Below are 23,809 nucleotides of genomic sequence, written 5' to 3' on the forward strand. Positions count from 1 at the left end.
GGCTTCTTCGTCCTTCACCAAAGCCTCCGGGGCCGTGCCGAAGCGCTGCCCGACGTCCCCAAGGCTTCAGTCCCGGGGCAAGCAGCCGGCGCCGATGTCCCCACAGCGGGGCAGAGCCCACCACGCCCCCATAGCCCCTCCGCTGCCCCGCAGCCTTCCTCCTGCCCACGGGTCTCCACAGAGCTTCTCCAGCCAGCTACGTGCATCGAACCTCACTCTTTCCCCACTGGACGTTTCCACAGGTGCATTTCCAGCACCTCGCCTGTCTTTTCCCTTGATCTTTAGGGCCGGCGAGGATATAAAGTCCAAGAATCGTCCGCGGCGCTGGGCAGCTCTCAGCCCTGCTCCTGGAATTGAAAAAAAAAAGATGAATTCACTCAAAACCACCACCAAACCCCGCGTAAAAGCTTTCCTCCTGGTGGAAGGAGATAAAAAAAAAAAAAAAAAGGGTTTTGCAGCTGGGATGTCAGCCCCGGAGCTCGGTTTGAAGTTTGGCACCGCCACCTCTTCCGTGCAGCTGGGCTAATCGCTCCGGAGGATTGCTAGCCCGGCCCCGAAGGGCCTCAAAACGCTTCCCCTGCGAAAATGCTAATGGGACGGCGTGTTCCCGGAGAGGGAGGAGAGCGTCCTCATTAAGATGGGCGACTCGTGCTGTCCCCAGCTCGACGGAGAGCGAAGAGCTCGGAGCGGCACAAGGGAGATCCGCGTGCCAGCTCGGCCCCCGCACCCCGAGCCTGGGAAGTTCGTTGCGCCCGGCGTGGAAGGAAACCCTCAGTTTTGCTTCGTCAGCTTCATTATTAATAATTAGTGAAGCGCTGGAGGCGCCGAAAAGGGAAAATGCGCCGCGTAAGACCGGGAGGGAGGAAAGTTCTGGCTGATAAGCGCGCACGGTAGCTGCACTTTTGTCCCGGGAACATCTTGGCGGGGGCACGGAAAACGAGACAAAAAATAAAACCAGAGCCTGAGAAGCCCCAGCTAAAAAAAAATTAAGCCCGCTTTTCCCCATTTTGGGTTCAGAGCACGAGAAAACCTGCCTAAAAGCACGATAAAATGAACGCGTCTGATTTATTTACGCCCCAATTTAGGTTGAGGGCTGACTTGGTTCCCATCCGCGCTGCCACCTCCTCCCTCCCTCCTTCCCTTAGCAGGGGGAATTCATTAAAGCTCGAGTGCTGTAACGAGCCGGCTGTTATTAAGGGAGCACCACGGGTGCTAATTAAAGGAGGCTGAGAGCCATCTCTCGCTTGAAAACGCTCGGAAGGGGCCGGATCCGGCGGCTTTTTACATCTCGGCAGTGACGGGAGCAGAGATCCAACAGCGGAGCCGGCACCAGGGACTGAAAAATAAGATGCTCTCGTGAGCACGGCTACCTGGGGTCTCCGAGAGCCACGTAACCTCCTCAGGAGTCCACTATACACTTATTTTACCCCCCAGAAATAATCTTTTTCAGATGTTTTGACTGCCAGGATGCAAATGGAAACCGTTGGGATTTTTAAACGGGGCACAAAACGGCGCTGGGCTGCCCCCGGCGCTGCTAAATCAGCCGTGGCCGGGGCTTCGAGTGGCTGAGCACGGACAAGAGGGGAGGGAAAGCTTTCCCAGCGGGTCCGAGCACACAAAACCGCCCTGGGCCCTGCGGTTTCCAGCCGGGGAGCAGCTACTAATGCCTCGAACAAACACTGGCGGGCTCCTAAAAGAGAGAGAGGAAATAAATAAACGGCGCTCACCCGCACCCCGTCCGCGAGCCCTTCGCTCGCCGGGTTGCCACAGGTCAGGACTTTGCCTGCGTTATCGCCGGCGGGGCCAAACCGAGATAAATAAAAGCAGAAAGGGGATAAAAGTCAAAATAAAAATCAAACAACAAGGTAGGAATAGCCCCGGAGGTTTTTCGTTCCAGCCCACAGCAGGAATTTGCCCCAGAGGAGGAGGCAGAAACAGCACGCACACCGGGTAGTAAAATTAAACAGGGCAGAGCACCGTGCCCCAAAAACGACCCCGCTGATCCTTGTTCCTCTCCTATCCACGCACAGCATTAGTTTGGGGTCCCTCACCTGCAGCTCTCATCATTTTGGGGAAAAAGTTGTGCATTTTGTGGGGTTCCAGCAACCGAACGAAGCGGCCGCGGCCAAAATGTGCTGGCGCTGTCAAAAAAAACAACACTGGCGAGCCGGAGAATTGTAAGAAAAAAAAAAATGTAAGTCCTGGTCCTAAAATAGCCCGAGGGAAAACAGAACGCGTTCCCAGTGACTTCTCCCCCCAAATAACCTGGGTGGAGGGAGCTGCCACGGCGATGCTGGGGACAAAAATAAAAAATAATCACGCTGCCCAAACTCTTTCACTCTTTTTTTCCCAGAGCAGGAGCCCCTCGGCAGGTAAAAGCCTCATTTTTCCCCTTTTTTCCCCCATAACCACCCTGCCCGGCAAATGGCGCTCAGGGTTGGGGACGCCCAGGTGCGGAGGGGGGGGGGTTTTCGGGAGCCAGAGCTCTGAATCACGAGCTGTGATCGGGCTTTTTCCCCTTGCTTTACCCAGCTAATTGCTCCGGGCCTATCAGTTACCAGGTAATTAACGCGGCTGTAAAAATCAGGTGCCACCCAGAACGTGTTTGCGCAAACCGGAGAGGGACAGATGGACCCTGGTGGTTATTAAGGCGGGGGCTGGTTGCTCTCGGCTGACTCCTGAGTGGACCTGACACGAAGCTGAGCCCACTTCACGAGGATTTTGGGGGATTTGGAAAGGCTCCCGACCCTTGGTAGAAGAGTAGGGCCGTCCTCCTACCCATCCCAGCAGAAGTTTTGTGCTCCAGAGCGGCTGCGTGCCCCGAAAGATGCCCAAATATCCCTGGAAGCGCCCCCCAAACAGCACCTGGGCTCTGCTCTCCAGCTTTTTCCTCACCTTTCCTTTTTCCTCGAGCCTCCTGCTCCTTCCCTCTCTAGATGTAGTGGGCGATTTTCTTCCACCACGGTGGCAGAGACGCTTCACCCCCCTTAAATTCAGACCTCTGAAACACAAATATCGGGGGCTGAACCTGAGCGGCACCCTCCTGCCCCGTGACGGGGGCGAAATGAATCCCGTCCGGGCCTTCCACAGGGCGAACAGCTCAGCCCAGACGCGTTCGGGCGCTTGACCACGGGGCAATGAATCACGTCCACCAACGCCCCTTGGACTGCCTGGAAAAAATCTCGCCGTAATTTGGGATCAAAACGCCACATTTTGGCCCGGGAGGAATACAAACGATCGCTCCTGCCACCGGTGCCTGGGCGCAGCTCTTCCTTGCTAGGTTTTAGGTTCGGAGGGGAGCTGAAGGAGGGAGTACCTGCGTCAAGCAGCCAACCTGCAACCTGGAGACGCTGTGGGATGCTGGTTTGGCGTCCTCCTTCCTAAGCAAGGGTCACCTGGTTGGGATTTTTCCTCTCTTGAGGGCTGAGCCCTTCCAGCCACCTACCTGGGAGGCTGTCGGTGACGCTGAGGTGACGCTGAGGGGACGCTGAGGGGACGCTGAGGTGATGCTGAGGTGAGGGGACGCTGAGGGGCTTCTCCCTTCGCCCTCACATCTTCCCCACGGCGGACACGCTGCCGACGAGGCAGGTGGCGACCCCGTCCCCGTCTCCCGCGATGTCCTCCGAGGGGCTTGGTGGCACCCGGCTGTCCCCAGGGCTGTCCCCAAAGGCTGAGACCTGAGGCGCCCCCGACCTCCTCGCCTGGGTGTGTGTGTGTGTGTGGAGGGGGGGGGGGGGGGGGGGCCTCGCCGTGAGGCGGCAGCCCCCTGAGGGGCGGCGGGAGGCGGCTGCGGCCGCGGGGCTGAGGAGGATGAAGGATGAGGAGGACGAAGATGAAGGAGGAGGATGAGGAGGGTGAAGACGGAGGAGGAGGAGGATGAGGAGGAGGATGAAGCCGGGCTCGCTCGGCACCGGCACCCGCCGCCCGCCCCCGCCGCTGACGTCAGCCCCGGCCTCAGCCGCCGCGCGGGAGCCACCTGCCGGGGAGGGGCCTCACGGGCAGCCGGGGCCGCCCCCCCCCCCTTCCCCGCTCCACACACGCAAGCCCTGAGGCAGCCGCTGTGGCGGCACCCCCTGTGGTAGCCCCGGTGGTAGCCCCCCCGGTGACACCCGGCAGTGTCACCACGCAGCGACACACCCCCAAGCGACACCCCCAGTGCCACCCATCAGTGTCACCACGCAGCGACACTCCCCCAGCGACACCCCCAGTGGCACCCGGCAGTGGCACCACGCAGCGACACCCCCCCCAGTGATATCCCCTGTGACACCCCCAGCGCCACCCATCAGTGCCACCACACAGCGGCACCCCCAGTGACACCCCGTCGGTGTCACCACACAGCAACACCCCCCAGCAACACCCCCGTGACATCCCCAGTGCCACCACACAGTGACACCCCCAAAGTGACACCCGGCAGTGTCACCACACAGCGACATCCCCACAGTGACACCCCGTGTGATACTCCCTGGTGCCACCCCAAGTGCCACCACACAGTGCCACCCCCACAGTGCCACCCCTGTGATACTCCCAGTGACACCCCCATAGTGATACCCCCCAGTGCCACCCCGTCAGTGTCACCACACAGCGACATCCCCACAGTGCCACCCCCAGTGCCACCCCCTGGTGCCACCACACAGTGACACCCCTGTGATACTCCCAGTGACACCCCCAGTGACACCTCCAGTGACACCCCCGGTGACACCCGTCAGTGTCATCACACAGCAACACCCCCCAGCAACACCCCTGTTACATCCCCAGTGCCACCCCCAGTGCCACCTGTCAGTGCCACCACACAGTGACACCCCCAAAGTGACACCCCCACAGTGACACCCATCAGTGTTACCACACAGCAACATCCCCACAGTGACACCCCCTGTGATATCCCCTGGTGTCACCCCCAGTGCCACTACACAAGTGACACCCCCACAGTGACACCCATCAGTGTCACCACACAAGTGACATCCCGTGATACTCCCAGTGACACCCCCGTAGTGATACACCCCCAGTAATACCCCCAGTGCCACCCGTCAGTGCCACCACACAGCGACACCCCCCCAGTGCCACCCCAGTGCCACCTCCCGCCACAGAGGCGCTGCCAGGGACGAGGCCCCCACAGCTCCTCGGGGCAGCCACCCTCAGCATTCGCTCCCAGTGCCTCCATTTCCCCCTCCCAGTTTGAAGTCCTTGTCCTGTCGCTGCCCCCCCGTGACAAAATGTCCCCCTCAAACCTTCCTCCCATGAGGTACGGGATGGCCGCCACTGATTTTGAGTGTCTCCAGAGAAGGAGACCCCACAACCTCCCCGGGCAGCCTGTCCCAAGGCTCTGTCACCTCACAGAAAAGCCCCCTCATATCCCACTGGGACCTCTCGGCCTTCAGTTTGTGCCCCTCCTGTCCTGTCATGGCGTGTGACTGAGAAGAGCCCGCCTCCATCTTCCCCACACCCTCACCTCAGAGATTTATACACGTTTATGAGGCCTTCCCTCAATGGAGGCATCCCCCTCACGATGGCGGAGGTGTCCTCCTCACGATGAAGGAGGAGTCTCCCTCACGATGAAGGAGGTGTCCTCCATGATGATGGAGGTGTCTCCCTCATGATAATAGAGGCGTCCCCCTCACGATGACGGAGGCGTCCTCCTCACGATGATGACGGAGACGTCCTCCTCAAGATGACGATGGAGACGTCCTCCTCACGGTGATGGTGTCTTCTTCACGATGACAGAGGTGTCCTCCTCACGTTGATGGAGATGTCTTCTTCATGACAATGGAGGTGTCTTCCTCATGACGATGAAGGTGTCCTCCTCATGATGATGGAGGTGTCTCCCTCACGATGGTGGAGGTGTCTCCTTCATGATGACGGAGGCGTCCCCCTCATGACAACGGAGGCGTCCTCATGATAGAAGTGTCCTCCTCATGATGATGGAAGTGTCTCCCTCATGATGAAGGAGGTGTCCTCCTTGTGATGACGGAGGCATCCTCCTCACGATGGCGGAGGTGTCTCCTTCACGATGACAGCGGCGTCCTCCTCACGATGATGACGGAGGCATCCTCCTCATGATGATGGTGTCTTCTTCACGATGACGGAGGCATCCTCCTCACGGTGACGGAGGCGTCTCCCTCATGATAATAGAGGCGTCTTCTTCATGATGACGGAGGTGTCCTCCTCACAATGATGGCGGAGGCGTCCTTTTTTCCAGGCGGGGCATTTTTACTGTCTAATCACAGCATTTACAGCAAGGAGAAAGCAAAGGGGGGTTCTCGCCTCTCGTATCCCACACGTTCCCGCTGCTCACCAAATTTGAGCTGCCCTCAGCACTTCCAGCTCGCCGCCCAATTTCGTTCTGTCAGCTGCATCATTAATTAAGCTGCAAATTATGTTTGTCATCACCCACATACTTCTCACATTTTTGACTAAAAATAGAGCAAATCGGCCAAGAGCAAACAAACCCCGGTCTGCTGGGAGTGCCCGCGAGCTCTCCTCACCCCAAAACGGCCCCAAGGGAACTGAGCCCAGGGCTGGGTAACGCGGCGGAGGACATCACATCCCTGCTCCATCCATCGACCCAGGAGCAAAAACGTTCGAGAGCAAAGCTTCCGAGATCCCAAACTGCCACCAGTTTGTCATTAATTTCCTTTAAGGTTTCTTTATTTTTGGTTTTGTTTTCCCTCTGCTTCATTAATTTGACCTAAAACTGCCAAAGCAAAGGAAAAAAAAACACCAACAAAACTAGATGAAATCGTTCTCCTCTCTCTCTCTCTTCCCACTCTTCTCCCGCTGCAGATTTCAGGAGGGTCCTATAGGACAGGCAACCAATTAATCCATATTTTGATGTTTTTGGCAAAAATTTTCTTTATTTCATCGGCACGAGCCCTCCGTGTGCATTTTTGGAGGGTGCACATCCTGGAAAAGCAGCGGCTCCTGCATAATATCCGAGACAAAAGCTTGGCCGTGGTAAGAGAAAATAAAAAAGTGTGTTGTTCTAATGGGAACGAGATAAAAAATAATTAATAAAAAGGCTTGGATAGGCCAGGAGCTTTGTATTTGGGCTGTCATTAATCAAGCTAATTGACAGAAGCGAGCTGTTGGGGCGATATTAAGCACAGCGAGAGCAGCCCGGGCGAAATCATTGAGGAGAAAGAAGAAAATACAAAGCAGATTTCTGGGTGCAGCCATACAGAGCCAGAAAAAAAGAGGGGCCGCAGGCTGGAAAGCCCAGGATGTGTTTTTTGGGTCAAAACGTGGAGAATTTGGTGGCCAAAGCAGGCGAGGAAGACCCCTCAGTGCCTGGAAGCGGGGGAGGTTTGGGGCGCTGGTGGTGCAGAGGGATGCTGCCTCCGTTTTAAGGTTAACCCGAAGGGAAAAGGGGGAAAAAAAATCCTGTTAGAAGCTGGAAATGGGAGATGGTTGCAGGATGAGGCCACCGGAGCCTCCCCGGAGGCTGCCAAGCCTGCAGCCGCGACCACGCCGCTTCCAGATGGAAGCAGACGGGCGATAAAAGCGCTCTTCGTTAAACATTTGTCTAGCAATTACATACTTCGGAGTCATTATCGCCGGCAAGGCAAACACCAACTGGATCGCGCAGGAATGAGACAGACGGGAAAGGTTCACGGGGGCTGCTTCTGCCTCTGGGGCTATCCCCAAACTCTCGCTGCAGGAGGGGATGCCCAGAGCTCTGGGTGGAAGGGCTGAGGGGCAGATTTTGAAGCTACAGGGCTGAAAAGATGATTCCAGCAGCGCTGTCGATCCTTAAATCCTCATTTTTTACATTAAGTAACCCCAATTCCTTTCTTTTTGCCCCTACAAACCTTACTGGCTGGCCCTGCCCTTCTGGTTTCTCTTCATTTTGGCCAGGTCTCCTCCACCACACCCCTGCAGGCCAGCTCAGCCTCTGTCTGCCTCCGATTTCTCCTCCTTACAGCCCCCAACGAAAAGAAAAAGAGGACTTAAATCAACCAGGAAAATAGAGACTATTTAACAGAAACGCACTTGAATCGTTGCCACCCTTGCTCGCGGCTGTTTTCCCCCAAACAAACCGCCTCGAAAGAAGCGCGGCCGGGCGAGCGAAATGAATCACCCTCCTCAGCTCTATTTTTAAAAGCCGTTCTCCGTTTTAATTGGCATCCCAATTCCCAGGAAAAGGCCGTACGACAATTTAAAGGCTGCTTTTTTTATTAAAAAAATCAGCTGTTTCGTAAGAAAGCCCCGTTTAGGCTTCGTGCTTCGCTGTGGAAAACCGTGAGCCTAATTATTAAGCTCTGTAGCTGCTGGTATCTTCTCCTGGTGGTCACACACGAGCCCCAAATTTAGCACAGCTCCTGCTTTTGGTTTCAGGTAACACACCTTAAGGGGTTTGCTACGATAAGAACCAAAATGCTCAAGGAAAACTCTTATAAAAGCAAAACGTGATGACGAATAATTGCTTAAATACGGCAGGGAGCAAAATAAAACCCCGGCGCTGAGCTCCCACCACCATCATACGAGGTAGGAGGGGCCTAGATGAGAAGGTTTTCATTTTAATGATTAAAATAAGCTTTTTTTCCCCTTTTTTCAGGGCTCACAACTCCACCAATTGTTCTCAGGGGGTGCCTATATCGGTTTTATTTTGTGGTGTGGATATTTGGGTGTCGGGAAATAATCACAATCCAGGGGACATCCGCATCCCAGCAGCACTGAACCAAGCAGCCGGAGCCAAGTAGCATCCTGGCACTATCAGCATCCCCTTAAAGCTGCAAAAAACACTTCAGAGAATCACTAGAGGAAGGCGTGTGCGCCCGTGAGACCTTTTTGCTTTGCTTTCTGAGCTAAAACTGCTCTCTCCAAGCCCTTCCTCTCACTGAAGGCTGCGAGAAGAACGTACGATCCCTTTCTCACCTATTAAAAATTAATTAAAAGCGCGGTGCTTCGGCTTTAATTTCCTCGTTTGCAGGAGATGAAGCATCAGAAAGAGGAAAAAAAAAACAGAAGCTGATGTTTGGAGGAGGAGGACAAGCCCGCACTGGAAAGCTGCGAGATCGCTAAATTCTGGGGGAGTATTAGTAACGCGTCGCGCTGCGCAACACCATTGCCAATTGTGCGCTGCTGGGAGAGAAGGGAAACTCCAGCCAAAGAAAAAGAAGCGAGAGCACGGCGGCAGGAGCTGGAGAGCCGGGTTTTGAGGTGACTCAGAGCTGAACGCCGTCTGAAAAACAGTTTGGAAACACCAGCGTGGCGCTCAAGGAAGGAGACGGGAGCGTGGTGAGCACCTGGGGCAACGCAGGCTCTTTTTTTTACTTCTTCCCCACATTTTTTAAGTTAAAGCCGTATAATCCCAATATAAATCACCCAGGAAACTAAATCGACGTGCTGTAAATTAAGAGAAAAGTTACAGAAATTAGAGAAATTCTTATTTTGTACATCTTCCTATGCCGAAGATGAAATAAAATCGGACACTACACAGAGACAGCAGCTCGGAGCACGACATCCCAGAGCAAAAGACACCAGAAAAGGTGATTTGGTACTCGCCAGGATCTCTTTATTGACCAGGTTCTGAGTTCAGTATCATTTGCTCATTAAATTGTCAGCTGACAGGGTAAAACCAGAAGGATTTTCAAATAGTTGCTGGGATAACAGCAGATAGAGGCTCAGGGAAGGAAAAAAAGACTAAAAGTTTTCTTATCGAAGCAATTTCCATCACTCACAGAGTTGAAATTAATCACAACCTTTCGAAAAACTCTAAAAATGTGGAGTTTGGCCAGTATTTTTAAATGTAATTCAACGTTTTCACTACGAAAGGGAAAAAAAATGATTCCTGTTCTGCCCTTTAGCGTGTTGGTCTGAGCAAAAAAAAGAAAATCTGGCTGTGTGATGAAGTATGAAAACCATATGGGCAGCAGAACTACCCGAGCATCGGTCTGGAAACGTTTAAATCACCTCAGATCTTCCTGTTCGAACTCCAAAACGCACAGTTAGGATAGGAATTAAAAAAAAAGATTAAGGAAAGGAAATCTGGGAATTGGTTTGAGGCATTAAAAAGAACCCAGTGCTTCTTTTGGGTTTCTACGGAGTAGTAACTCCGGTCTCCACCTCGTAAACACGAAAGGAAGGTGAACAGGCAGAGAATTTAACCTTAAAAAGGTGATTACAGCTTCCTACGACTACAGGTGTGCCAATTTCAGCTGCTTTGTGGTTGTAAGGTACCAAGAGACATCAGCGCCTCCCAGGTTTCCGGAAATAAAACTCAAAACGCTTCAAGGCCCTTTGATATCGCTGCTCTGAACGTGGAGGAGATGCTTGGAAAACACTTTTTGGTCCTGAATTATTGCGTTTTCGAAAATGAGAGCTTCAGAGGAGTGCCCACACACAAAATCTCTTCGTCTCTCTGCCCTCCACGTCTTTCGGGTGAGCAGAATCCAGGAAGCTCCCTCAGCAGATGACGTAGCGGACGAGGCGCGCACCGCGGACTTCTCTGACCCGCTGGCAGTGGCGCAGGATGTTGAGGATCCCGTGGAAGCGCTTGTCCACTTTCAGCTGGGTGAACTCCTTGATGTCGGCCTCCACGACAAAAAACTCGCCTGGAAAAACAGCAAAAAAAAAAAAAAAAAGCCACCTGAAACCAGGAGCAGACCGATTCCGAGGAAAGCAAGGCCCAGAAAAGCAGGAAGGGGGAAATAACGTGTTGCTCCTAACGTTGGAAGTGTGATATTATGAAACAAAAAGTCTGCATGCAATTTCTCCCTTTTTTTGGGCCAGGATTCAGGGCAGCAACCTTCATCTTATTTGAAGATGAAGCGAGGATTTCCAGGCTAAAATGAGCCGCCGTTAGACCGGAGCAGAGCTGGGCTGCACAAAAACCCACCCAACCCAAGAATATTTAAAAGGGAGAACGTTCTTGCCTTCTGCCCGGGGCAGGAATCGAGAGGCAGACAGCGTGGAGTTGCTCTCCAGAGGAAAGGAACGTCAAAAAAAGGAGATTTCTAAGATGAGAGATTTGCTGCGCCACGTGCGTTTGGGGAAGCTCGCCCGTAAGCTGAGCGACAAAGACATCTCAGGGCGTTTTTGCTCATCTGTGCTTCGCAGACGAGAAGGCTTCTTAAGATTTTCAGACAGCCCTGTCTCTTCCACAAAGCCACCTCAACGTGAGCGATTTGCTAAATTTCAGCTTGCTCAATTTTTCCTCTTTTTGCTAAATTTCAGCTCGGCAGGAGCCTCCGTAGGGATTTTAAAGGGGCCAAATCTGATTTCGACTCTCACCAGGTGCTGGGGGTGAAGGGAAAACCCTGCTAAGCCCGCAGCTGTTGGGTTTTGTTCTGGTTTCGTTCTTTTTTTTCCTGTTTTGAGAATGAATCAGAGCAGATTTACCTTTCGTGTCCTTCGTTTCCTCTCCCAGGAATCGGTGGTAGAGATTCCTGACCGAGGCGTTCATGGATTTCAGAGGCTGGTGCAGGATCTTGTACTTGCCCACCACGGCCTTGTTGAGATCTTGAACGACGGCGTTGATTTGATCGTAGGTCAAGCGGCCTTTCATGTACCTGCAATTAAAAAAAAATAAATAAATCAATCAAAGTCAGCAGCCAGAGAGTCAAAAACTTGAAGTTCTGCGCTTCTTTTTCCTCTTTATTCAGCCTAAACTGAACGTGCTGCTCCTAGTTCGAGGCAGTTTCTGCCGCCCCGTGTTAATGAGTAAACCTGGCGGTTCGTTAGAGCGCTTAATAACGCTGCAGGAAAAAAAAAAAAAAGCCATAACAGATCTTGAAGCAGAAAGAAAGAACATTAGAAAGCCAAATCAAGAAATTAAAAAAAAAAAAAAAAATATCCTGGCCCTAAACTTTCGGGAGATCTTTTGGTTAATCCAAAAAGTTGGAGATGCAACGATTTGGGTAAAAACACTTCACTTTCTTGAGTCTTCTTGAGCAAAAGCAGCCCTACTGCCTCTGAAATGTGGTCACAGGTGGTGTAACAGAGCCTACTACCTCAGAATCACTCGGCCTATAGACATTTAATTGCTATTTCTTGCTTTTTATGCACCCCTCAGCCTTTTTATGAAGTCCCAAGAGAATTTGTAGGCTGTGAAGACCAAGTTATTAAGTCTAAAACACCTATAGTCGAGTTCCTATGCTCCCACAATCAATAAAATACCCTAAAAAAGCCAGCAAACCTCAGCTCACCCTGAAGCAGCAGCAGAAAGGCACGATTTATTTCCTTAAACCTGTTTCTGCCTTGAATCCGTAGGTACAAAACCCAAAGCAGAGGGCTGCGTTCTTCAAAAGAGCAGCCTAACAGCGGTCTGCCACAAAAATAGAGCTGGAAAAAAAAAGAGATGGAGCTCCTAACGGCCAGCTCCCTAAAAAAAACGTTCAGGCTAAAAGAAATATTCCCCTAAGTTACTGTCTGGGAATTATAATGAAAGCACACGTGCTAAAAAAACCTTCGGCGGTGAGAATTTGGAGAAAGAACAAAAAAAAAAGAAGGGATTTGAAGGCTAAAATAATTTGCAGGCTTCCCACCGTGCGAGACTGTTCTGTTTGATCCAAGATCCTTCATGCGTGAGCCTGAACACAGCACGTGCCTTTGTTAAATACCTGCTGCAGAGCTCAAAAAAGCCACGAAGCCGCCGAAGACCGCGCGAGCAGCGCTGCAAAGCTTCTGCTTTTAAGGATAATGAAGCACTTCAGGAGTTTATCAGGGAAGATAACGGCTTTTACTGGGGGTTAAAGCAACATTTGGCTGCGCCTGCTTCTCTTTGGCCCTTGATGAAGGCCAAAAATTGTCACGGTCCAGCTCTGTCCTTCCTAAATTCCATCAGAAGTACCCAATGAGTAAACCCACCGAAAGCTGAATTTCTTCACCCCTCTCGAAACAGACCGAGAAATCGAAAAAAAATAAATCAATATTTTCACAAACCCATTGTCAAGGTCAACTAAAAACTGCCCTTTTCATCGTTTTTGCTTTTTTTGTGTAGCCGTACGGCATAAAATCACGTCTGGAGCTATCGCTACGATGCTTCACACCGGAACGTTTAAAATTTCAACACATCTGTCAGTTGCAAGAGCTCGTTTTCCCCAAAACCTCTGTCTTCTGGCCAAATCGACGTGCGAGGGAGGAAGAAAAAAAGGTGTTTACTCACGCGGGAACGCTTTCAAACTCTTCCGTGGTTATTAAGGATGCTTCTTTAATAAATCTTGGCTCCTTGGCAGGTTTTTTTGCATGTTCAGGTTCTGCAGCTTTCGTTTGGTCCTCGCTTTTCGCAGCCGGCCCAGCGATACTGGAAAATTAATTAATATCAAGCACATAAATAGCAGCTAAGTAGTAAGGGGAACACCAGTACGTTTTCTGTTTATTCACAGCCCTGAGTCCTGAGCCATCCGAGAGGCCGGGTGAATACAAATCGCGATCTCTCCTAGAGGAAAAAGAAATAACTACAGCACACGCTCCCTTTTCAAACGGCGCGCTTCAGCTGACTTCATTAGGGCCCCTCGTTTCGCCGCCAGCAGGTGAATTGGAAGCAGCCCAAAGCAGTTAAAAAGTCAACGTCCCGTTCCGTTTCGCAGAACAGGAGGCCTTGATTCGTATGGGATGAAGCAGAGCGCGGAGCTCCAGCCTAACGGGCAGCTTTAAAGCACTTCGAGACGAGTTCAAGCCTTGGGAAGCCTGACTCATCCATTAATCTTTTGGAGCAAGGAAACTCGGGACAGCTCTGCAGTGTTAAGGATGGTGAGTGCCACCTGCTGGACTCCCGAAACGTCTGGTACACGAAATTGTGACAACAGAAGCTCTGCTCTGTGTTGTTCCCATTTTTTTTCCATTATTGTTTCCAATAATGGGAAAAAAATAAAATAAAAATCAGGAGCAAACTCCAAAATCAATACGTAAGAACCTCAGGGTCCTAAAAGTTCAGGATTAGCTCCTGGGGAAAGGATGGGAGCTGTAGGATGCAACATCTCCACGCTCACACACCACGTACCAGCTCCGAGTCGGTTTAGGCAGGTGGAGGGGAATGTTTTCGCGGAGGTGCTGGGCTTCGCTTTGATCTCTCTCAGCAGACTTCTGCAGCTCCTGAAATTAACGGTGGAAACCATCAGAAATCTGAAATTTCAATAATGTCGTGCAATTAAAATTAGCTCACTATGAGGACGATGTTAAAGGAAATCTTAAGAGGTGTTTTTTGGGCTCTTCCCGTTGTTTTATATCTTTACCGCCTCGTTTTCCAAGAGCAGCAAGTAAAGCTCAGGAAAAACAAAGCTAAGAGAGAGAAAACACGAATCTCCCTGCCCTTGCCCTCAAAGTGTCAGAGAAATTTGAGCGGGCAGGAAGTATTTCACAATGTACCATGGCAGGTTTGGGTAGGGGAAAGGTGGTGGTGACTAGAGGAAGAGATACGACAGGAAACTCATCTACATTCCTCAAATACTTTCAAAAAAGACCTACAACAAATGAAGACACTGAAAACGCACACTAAAACGGATAAATATATTCTAATTAATTCATTTGTGTATCTATTGCATGGATGTAAAAATAAAACTATTCCTTACACCGCAAAATCTATTCTGATAAAGGCATGCTTGCTACGTATAAAGCTTGAAAAACAGCATTTTTAATCTTCTGTGCCTTGATAAACCAAATCTGCTTGTTTTATAAAAGATTTTTACTTGTAAATTTGATGGAAAACTAAAATTTCTTTTTGCCTTTAATCCTCTAACACCAGCTATGTCGATATCAACAGGTTCTGCAGGAGTATTGCGGATAGAATCCCATTCTCATCTAGGAAAAAGATTTTTGATCAAGAAGAAAAAGCAACGGCCTGTTGAGAAGCCATTTTTTGATTCTCTCAAGCCTTCTGAATTAGCAATAAGGAACAGAAATAACTACTTACTCCCTTTGCAACACCCTCAACAAGGCATTAACCTCCACTCAACCCCAACCGGAGACAGGGAAGAGTTTCAAGAACAGCAGCCAACACTTTGCATTGCTTCACAAGTTTTTAAAAGTATTTGATTGTTGCCCTTTCATTTTGAAGTAGCCTCTTGCATCTAAAAATATCACTGAGGATCTCGAGAGTAACAACTAAGCACAAGGATTCCTCTGAAACTTTCAGTATTTTACAAACAGAAAAATGATTACTTTGAGCAAATTCTTCAGTTTTTCTTGCTGTTGAACTTCTATTTCCATTTTATTCAGGAGATCATGCAAGAGAACCATCTCTTGTCCTATTTTGCAGAGCATAGACTTGAAGGATGGCTCTTGACCTGTCAAAGAGAGAATGTGAGAACGTTACTCCAGAAAAACAAAACATCTATGACACAAAAACAAAATTCAATTTCCCTCCTCTCTGCACAGTGATTTTCTCCTTACTCTACGCTCCCCAGCCAGCATCTCCTCCCAAGAGAAGCAGCAACATTATCCCCTTCACGATCTCCCTCTGCTCTTCAAACACAAAGCTAGCCCAGATGACCCCTCTAAATGCCATTTCTACAATTCTTTGTAACATCTGTGTTTAAGAACGGATAAAAAATGAGCCTAAAACATTTATATCAGCTCCACCATGGCAGATTAAATAAGCTTATTAGCCACAGCAAGTTTACACCACAGAGATGCATTCCTGTAACACTTGGAGAAGACACTGGTATTCACCTCCAGCTATTCCTTTGCACATTTTTGTAATTAGGCTTCACTTATTTTGTAATTAGGCCTAACTTAACAAGGTATTTTTTCTCCTTTTCCCACCAGGTGTACAGATATATGGGGTATTAACCACCAGCCTACAAGTATCTCAGAGGAGCATCCTCTAGCCTGCTTGACCCCCAGCTCACTGATTTTCTGCAAGGAGGTATGAGCCCAAACCAAGACAAAACTCAGCCTTAATTTCTTTTACCGATGCTCCTTAATTGCAGAGTCTTTTTAATAGTTGAAATCTTCATGTTGATGTGAAAGCACAAGTCTTCCAGATCCGAAGAAGCCATAGTCCTCTGCTGTCGCACTGAGGGGAAAAAAGACAAAAAGCATTGAAAAGAAAGACTTTAAGTAAACTCTAAGTGCACAAGCAGCATTTTGAGAAGGATAATAAACTGTCAGAGAAGCAAAGGGAACTTAAACAAGGCAGTAAGTGCAGCAACCGCTCTTTTTTCCACCAAATGGAGAACGCGGCAGGCAGCACGAAGTAACTGTCACTAAACAAGGCGATCTCCTGAATTTTAAAAACAAATACAGAGCAATATTAGTGCAGCGATTCCTCAGGAAACTGAGTTACTTACACAGCACAACAAGGGATGGAGCCGCCTCCCCTCAGCCCCGTTCAAACCCGCCGCGCCCGCCCACGGCGCATGCGCGGCCGCCATTTTGTAACGCCCCCCCAGCCCCGTTGCCACCAGGGAAAATTTAAGTTAAATAATAGAAATTGGATAAATTGGGACAAATAAAGCGTTCATAAGCACAGAAGGGGGTGTGGTGGAAGGGATCTTAAAGCTCACCTAGCCCTAAAGCCTTTCCACAGGTCAGGTTCTCCTCACAGGATGGGGCAGCTACAGCTTCTCCAGGCAACCTGTCCTGGTGCCTCACTGCCCTCAGAGTGCAGGATTTCTTCCTAATACCTAAATCCGCCCTTTTTTAGCTTAAAGCTGTTACCCTTTAGGATATACCCGTCTGCTCACTGCCTGCTTACTACTTTTTTTTGCATGATTTCAGCCCAACCGCCTCACTTGGTGACACAGCCCCGCTCTGTGCCTCACCTCAGAGCCAGCCTTCCCTCACGGCGCTTCCACCCTCCCTTGGGGTTTGGCCCAAATTATTCAGGGTTTGCCTCTGTTTGCTGTTTGTTTCTCAGACCGGGAAGCTGGAGGTGAAAGCTCCAAGTGCCAGGGAGAACTGGATGTTTCTGGTGCCCTCTGCCTTGCTCCAGGGTGGGCTATAACCCCACAGCGAGGGCACGCTGCTTCTCCTGCCAAGCTGCTGTGGTTATGTCGTGTATGCCACGTCCAACAACTGGGATTCCACCAAATAAATACATAAATAAATAAAAACCCAGCACTATTTAATTACTTAAAGAAATTTGATTTATTTTTGGCATTAAACAGAAGACAAAGCCCTCATATTAATTAAATCACCTTCAACATATACATTCTTCTATTGGTTTCTCCTACACATCAATTTCTTTCAGAAAAAAAAAAAAAAAAAGATAAATAAACAGCTTACACTTACCCCAAACTGCTTTATTTTTTTTTTAATAGCTACAGATATAAAGGTTTGCTGCTCCGAATAGACTGCTCATCTCTCCAAAGAGCAAATATCCAAATACGCTGTTCCTTTTCCACAATTCCCTACCCAAGAATAGCTCAGTTTTCTCCCTCCCTGTATCACAGCTCTAAAAACCCTAAAGCACCGAGACGTGGATTAGCACACAGACGTGTTAAAGAAGGGCCATTTGTAAAGAAGTGGTGCAATCCAAGACAGGACCACATTCACCAGACCTTCAAAGAAAGAAATCAGTTTCAAACAACAAACAACAGGTTAACAACATTGCTTGGCGAACTAACAGGGTACAAGAAAGTTTTATATTAATATTTTTAGCTGTGAAAAGCAGCCAGATGTGTTCAGTCACACAGCGAACTCTGCACTAGCCCTTCCAGTCATCCTTTCTGCATAACCACGCTGATCCAACGTTTCCTCCAACTCCTGCATTCATCTGCATCACTCTCGCAGACACATGGTCTGTCTTTGGGTAGAGAAAAAAGAAAAAAAAAAAAAAGCCCTGCTTCATAAACTATTTTTATTGTCAAATTAAAAACAAAAAGACAAAATGAATCAAAAGAAGACATGTCCCAAACACGCATCACCTCCTGGCCTGGTGGTGTTCACATTTGCTAGCTGCTTCACCAGACAACTCAGATTTCTGTTCCAGACTTCACAGGGTTTGTCTCACTCTAAAAACCCCTGCAGTAAACTGAATTTCAACATATGACCACGACAAGGAGAAAAAATTGAACCACCATCAGATACGGAGAAAACACATTCCATCTCCCCATGCTTATGAAGAATATTTGAACCTTGCATCCCGCTGTCTCTTAAGCACATCAGGGGAACGATCTGGTGTTTTTGCAGACAACTGAATCCACTCCTGCAGTTTCAGTCAGTTTAGTGATTAAAAATAACATTTCTGCTGCTTGTTTTGAGGGAAAGAACTGCAGAAGTAGGCTTCTTTCTGGAGCCCCTTACGCCATCTGGTGCTACCTAACCCAAAATCCACAAGAACCTTACAGAAAGCTGTGGTACGTACGACCAGGGTTAAGTTACCGTAGGGTAACGAAAATCGGAATTGCCATTTCACATCACCCCCAAGAAACTTTTCCCAATCAGTACAAAACGTTCCTTCCGTTTCATGTAAATAAAGTCAAACATTTGACAAGGTCAAGAAATCGTCCTTTAGCGTTCATCTTTACAAAGCTATTGTATCATCAGGAAGCAAAAGAAGAGGGATCTTTGCATTTTATTAAGCGAACACCCCCGAGTAAAGAGGCTGGTATCCGCTGTCTTCTCGCTTGCAAGTAAGCACGCAGACGCTCAGCATGCCAAAGAACTGAAAAAGAGGAGAAACACAAGAAATTGAGTTTTGCTGCATTTTATTTCACTTTTCGCATCCAACATTTATGTTAATTTTTCATCATAGCAAGGACATTCTGTTCATATTAAAAAATATTAAAAAAAATGAAAATAAATCTATGGAAAATATTTTATTTTTTTATTTTTGCCTATCACTTTTCAATACTAGCTTCAGTTCAACTTTTTTTTTTCCCATTAATTTATACATCCACATTAATTCTTAGTTATGTTAATCCAGGAAAAAATTCAGTGAAAACCCCAGATTTTTCCGGACTTAGAAGTTCTGTACATTTTTTAAGCATATAAAATAAGGAAATAAAAGATTCATCCTAGATAAATTAAAATGGGACCTGTAACACAGTGCACAACTGAGCACTTCATTGAGGGAAGGGAAATGATGGAAGATTCCTCCCTGAGCAATTTAAGGATGTTGTAAGTTTTACATCAGTGCTTTTCAAATCCAGTTTTCATCCCCTACATGATTTGCTTTCACGTTTCATTTAATTCAGTGTTGTTATTCCATAAATAGCCTGGCTGGTTTCATTCCTTGTCATGTTCCTAGCCCATTTTGACGCCAGGTCTCCTAGCACAGGACTATTCGTTGACTTGTACCTAAAACAAACTTCAGTGAGGGGTTTAAAAATCCCAGTTAAATACAGAAAAGTTGTTTTTTCATAATAAATTCGAACAAATTCTAGATCTAGGCCTTTTAGCACTCCTAGCTTTTTGTACTTGCTACTACAGGACCAAGACGGATTATTAATTTTCTTGCTGTTTCAAACTAGTTTTCGGATCTCTCCCCTTTTTGTCATGCAAATGAAATGCAGAAGAGTTGGCAGAAAACCAGCGAGGAACACAAAACTGGGCTTATTTTAGGCTAGTGGGACACTGTGGAAAAAAAAGCTCTGAGATCAAAGAGGAAATTATTATTTTCCACGGGGAAAGAGATGGAAACCTTTACCTTCACAATGGCAAAGCCCAGGATTACAAGCATAGCGTAGCTGATGACACTCTGCAGCCCGGCCTCCAGCTCCCCTAAACAGCCCTGGCGTGGAAGAGAAAACCGAAAACAAATCAAAGACAATTCAGCTGGACGGGGTTTTAAAGGCAGGATAACCTGGGTGCCAGCGGGACGTGGAAATGAGCAGCTAGGCCCTTTATCCTCACCTGCGTGTTGAGTTCCTGCGGCTGATCCAGGCTCCCCGTGCAGTTCTTCAGATTTTGCTTGCAGCAGCTCAGGGGGACGCTGTTGTTCCCGGTGGAATTAAACCACTGCGTGGCCGTCCAGTCGCTGTAGTTCTTCACCCCACAGCAGTGAAGCTGCCAAAGACAAGACAGGCAACAGGCTGCGATCACACCCCTTTGATCAAATGCTTGAAGATCTGATCTGATGAATTCCTCTTCCCCAGCCCCAATTCCTCAAATTATTCTTTCCTAAGCAGCCCTCAGGAGGCTTTAAAGGCTTTCTTACGTTTTCTTGCACGTAATCCATCACAGCAGACTCTGAGTTTCTCCCGTCGTACTTCTCGAAGACTGTGCGCATCGTGCCTTGAACGTCACTTTTCACCTGTTTAGAAAGGGGAAAAAAAAAAAAAAAAGACAGATTTAAGGTGAGAACTTGGATCTGTATCCCTCAAAGTCAGAAAAAAAGGACAAAAAATGAAAAAAAAGTGAGAAAAATGGATATACTGGAGTGCTGTAACAACACGAGGTCTGGCTTTTAGCTTTATGTTAGCACTGAGATGCCAATTCTTTGCTTACCTTCTCCCTGTAAACAAACGCCAGGACGAAAGCGGAAACCTCTGCGATGAAGATAATGAGGATAATGGCCAAGAACTGGAATTAAAAGAGAGGCTGGGATAAGGAGGAGGTCCACAGCACCTGAATTCCTTTGCACACTCGCACCACGTTGCTTTATGACTCGTGAGAAGAGTTCTAGGACCCCCAGATCATCGCGTGGGGTTTCGGCAGGCTGTTTTTGAACCTTTCTCTTTTTTTTTTTTTTTTTTTCTGGCTTTTTTTTTTTTTTTTTCTGGCCCCGCACTCACCAGCCCCAGGCCAACCCGAGATTCCCGGAAGGTGGCGCAGCAGCCGAGCAGCCCGATGATGAACATCACGGCCGCCACGCAGAGGATGATGACGGCGGGCAGCAGCGCGTACTTGTCCTGCAGGAAGTTGTCGTAGCTCCTGTAGGTGTTCATCACGTAGCCCCCGACATAGCTGAGGCCAGCTGCCGCCGCCTGAAAGGCAACGCGAGAAATTAGCAGCTGGGATTTAATTGATTTAGCGAGTTTTCGGCTTCCGAAGTTAACGACGGCGACGTGCAGATCCAGAAAAAAATGTGTGTGTGCATCAGAGACTTGCTACACATCAAAATTTTAACCCAAAGGAGGGAGAATTTATCACCACGGGGTTGTTTCGGTTCGTTTGAGGCTTTTAGCTGCAGCCGAAGCACCAAAAGGCTCAGCGAGGCTTTTTTCCTCAAGGTTTTCCTGGAGGAAAACCTTCTGGTCGGAGATGAAACGCAGCCAGGCAGCGAAACGAGGTAAAACTAAAAGATTTGGGGTAAAAACCGGTCTTAAAGGAAGCTCAGGCTCGCCCACACCCCACACCGAGACAAAGCCAGGGCATCATCCAGGCTTTAGGAACCGAGGTTGGGAGTTTCGCGGGTGTTTTTAGAGGCTCCTCCGAGCATCCTTCGGCTCGGCAACCTCAACCCACCTCGCGCAGACTCTTTCCCTGCGTTTTCACACTTACAGTACTCATTTTCCTGATTACTGCCACGCTCGAGGGATTGGGCGCCTCCTGGGATGGCCGGCGGCCCTGCCAGCGTGCCCACCAAGCGGCCACGCGGGCAACGAGCGCTCCCGGTCCCCACGGAACAGGCTGGAGCTGCACGAGGTCATAAAAGCCCGCCACTGCGTGCTGCTAATCAGAATCATGGCACGCCCGGAGGATGTTTTTATCCCTGGGAAAGGAAAATCCCGGGATTTGGGTTGTTTCTCCCCTCGTTTCAAGGCAGCTGGAGGTGCACGGATGGCTCAGCAGCCGCTGCCGAGGCTGTTTTCTCCGGATTTCGCTCCAGAACACCCTCTAGTTCAATATTTGCCTGCAGGACCGCCCTGTTTCCTCGCCGCTCCGCTCCTGGCTCCTGCTGCTTTCACTTGCCAAGCTGCGAACCGAGTGGCAAAGAATTGAGGCAGCCCGGCTAATCCCAAAGCACTGGGAAAACGTCTTGTAACAGGGCAGACCCCGCTCATCTGTCCCAAAACGCAGTTTTAATGCCGAAATCACAGGCACGGAGCCGTCGCCTGGCTGAGACCTGGCTGCATTTCAGAGCTGCTCCAGAACCCGCGAGGATCCGTGGCAGCCTCGGGGAGCGTCGGAGCAGATCTTGTGTTTTGCTAAGGATCCGCAGCCTCCGTGCTGGTAGAAACCCAGGTGTTATAAAGAAAAAGACGATCGGAAAGGGCACCCAAGTCGGTTCCTCCTTCTTCCCCACCCTCTTCAAAACCTGAATTCCAGGTTCTGCTGGCAGGAATGTAATTACCCCGTGTTAATGGGTGCTCCAGTGCATAAATGCTGTAGGCTTTTGGGGCCGCATTGCTCTTCCTAGGAAAACAAACAAAGGGCTGGCAAGGATCACCTCAAATTCAGAGGCAGGGGAGTAATTACGGACGGTGTGCGGAGCCAAATGACCTAATGGCTTCAATCGTGGGCAAAGAGCTCCCCGAGGGTGGAAGGGAAGGCAGAGAGACACTTCTAGACGGACAAAAGGCTGTTGTTTGACGAGAAAACCCCGAGTCCCAGCAGTGATGCAAAGCCGGGGTGTACGTGAGCCACACGAGCTGAAGCCGGGGGAATTTCCACATGCACACGGCGAGGCGTCCCCGGGTTTCTCTGCGGGTATTTCAGAAAACCACCACACGATGAACAAGCCCTGTGAGAGCACGACAATCAACACGGCTCAGCACGGCAGTGGGAGGTCTTTACAACCCGGGACACAACACCCCGTGAAGACTCAGGGGTTTAACTCAATGTTTCCATTTCCTTTTTTTTATTTTTACCCTTTCGTCTCTCTTTGCGGGACTTCTTGTTCTTCTCTTTATGGCATTTCTTGTTCTTCTCTGTCATTCTTCCTCGCTGTCCCAGCCTGAAACCCCCTGGCTGGTAACAGGGTTTTGCAGGCACCTTATGTGTCTCAAAACCTATGGGGCCAGGGATCACGTCCCCCTGTGGGTTGGTGAGGCTGTCCTATAGGATGTGACTGGAAAAGGTGACTATAACCAGGTTCCCAGCTGCAATTTTCTATAATAATCCCAGTTTAAGGCATTTTGCTCCCTGAAAGAAAGCCCTCCTCAGCACACTACTTGGCAGCAGCCCTCGGATGATCCCCCACAAACGGTCTGCAGTCACTAAATTAACTTAAAACCTGCTTTTTTCCACAAAATAACGTGCGATTAAGACCACTGAAGAAAACACAGGCTCCGACAGCGCTTTTTTTCCCTCATAAACTTAAAAACAAACTCCCCCCCCCCCCCCCCCCTTCCGCGCAGCTAAGCGGCCGCCAGGCGTGAGGCGCTGAGGGCTCCGGTCCCGGCTCGCCGCCCCAAACCCGGTTCGCCCCTAAAAATTTGGGGTCGCAGCCCTCCCGCCGCCCCCCTGCTCACCCAAAAGGCGAGGCTGAGCAACAGCAAGACGGTTTTGGAGGTGATCACGCCGCAGTCCATGGCCACGACCGGCCGGGAGCCTCTGAGAGCGGGGCGGCACCGAGGCTCTGAGCCCGCCCTGGCTGCGCTGAGGCGGCGGAGCCCGGCCCTGAGGGGACGGATGGGGTGGACCCGGGGCTGGGCTTTTCCCTCGGTCCCACACCCCAAAAAGTTTGGGGACAGCCACGGTGTGGCTTTGGAGAGATAGTAGAGTGTCTAGAAGGCCAGGCTGGGCGGCCAGACGGGGTCGGGCTTCGAGTTGGGCGGCTGCAGAGGGCTGAGGTTTCGAGTGTGGTGGCTGCAGAGGGCAGAAAAGTTTCCTTTTTCCGTCTTCCCCGCGTCACGGTATTAAAAAGAAAAGTTTAAAGTGTTTAAAAAGTTTTAAAGTGTAGGATGGCGAGGCAGGCGTTTGTTTTGTACAGAGGACGTGTGGCAGCCTGAAGATGACCCAGTGCTTGGCTGCAGCACACGGTGGTAGCAAACTCCTTGGCAAAATAGTCATTAACCACTTTCCTTTAGGGAATATCGGTTTTGTA

The 23,809-nt window shown here is 49.6% G+C and overlaps 2 protein-coding genes across 2 annotated transcripts; both read right to left on the reverse strand.

The window, feature by feature from the left end:
• Nucleotides 1-10,398: 10,398 nt before the first annotated feature.
• SKA1 (spindle and kinetochore associated complex subunit 1) lies at nucleotides 10,399-15,932 on the reverse strand (the record flags this gene model as incomplete). The annotated part of the gene is made up of 6 exons (XM_084304542.1): nucleotides 10,399-10,547; nucleotides 11,335-11,504; nucleotides 13,100-13,237; nucleotides 13,937-14,028; nucleotides 15,094-15,218; nucleotides 15,845-15,932. The coding sequence occupies 6 exons, from the start codon at nucleotides 15,930-15,932 to the stop codon at nucleotides 10,399-10,401; spliced, it is 762 nt and encodes a 253-aa protein (XP_084160668.1).
• A 2,501-nt stretch (nucleotides 15,933-18,433) lies between these two features.
• Nucleotides 18,434-23,357, reverse strand: LOC311220803 (tetraspanin-36-like). Its single transcript, XM_084304402.1, has 7 exons — nucleotides 23,235-23,357; nucleotides 20,613-20,804; nucleotides 20,326-20,400; nucleotides 20,036-20,131; nucleotides 19,732-19,884; nucleotides 19,526-19,609; nucleotides 18,434-18,541 (listed from the first exon to the last, which is right to left on the reverse strand). The coding sequence occupies exons 1-7, from the start codon at nucleotides 23,292-23,294 to the stop codon at nucleotides 18,455-18,457; spliced, it is 747 nt and encodes a 248-aa protein (XP_084160528.1). The 5' UTR covers nucleotides 23,295-23,357; the 3' UTR covers nucleotides 18,434-18,454.
• Between the last annotated feature and the right edge of the window lie 452 nt (nucleotides 23,358-23,809).

The sequence above is a fragment of the Netta rufina genome (assembly GCF_964035555.1).
Source record: "Netta rufina genome assembly, chromosome: W".
NCBI classification, from domain to species: Eukaryota; Metazoa; Chordata; class Aves; order Anseriformes; family Anatidae; genus Netta; species Netta rufina.

Bases quoted from the DNA above. Each gene is read 5' to 3' on its own strand.
- LOC311220803 (XM_084304402.1), bottom strand. From the start codon at position 23,294: ATGGACTGCGGCGTGATCACCTCCAAAACCGTCTTGCTGTTGCTCAGC. The intron at 20,401-20,612 runs GTGAGTGCGGGG...TTTTAATTCCAG, and splicing joins CTCGGGTTGGCCTGGGGCTG to TTCTTGGCCATTATCCTCAT. The intron at 19,885-20,035 runs GTAAGAAAGCCT...TGTCTTTGGCAG, and splicing joins TGGATTACGTGCAAGAAAAC to CTTCACTGCTGTGGGGTGAA.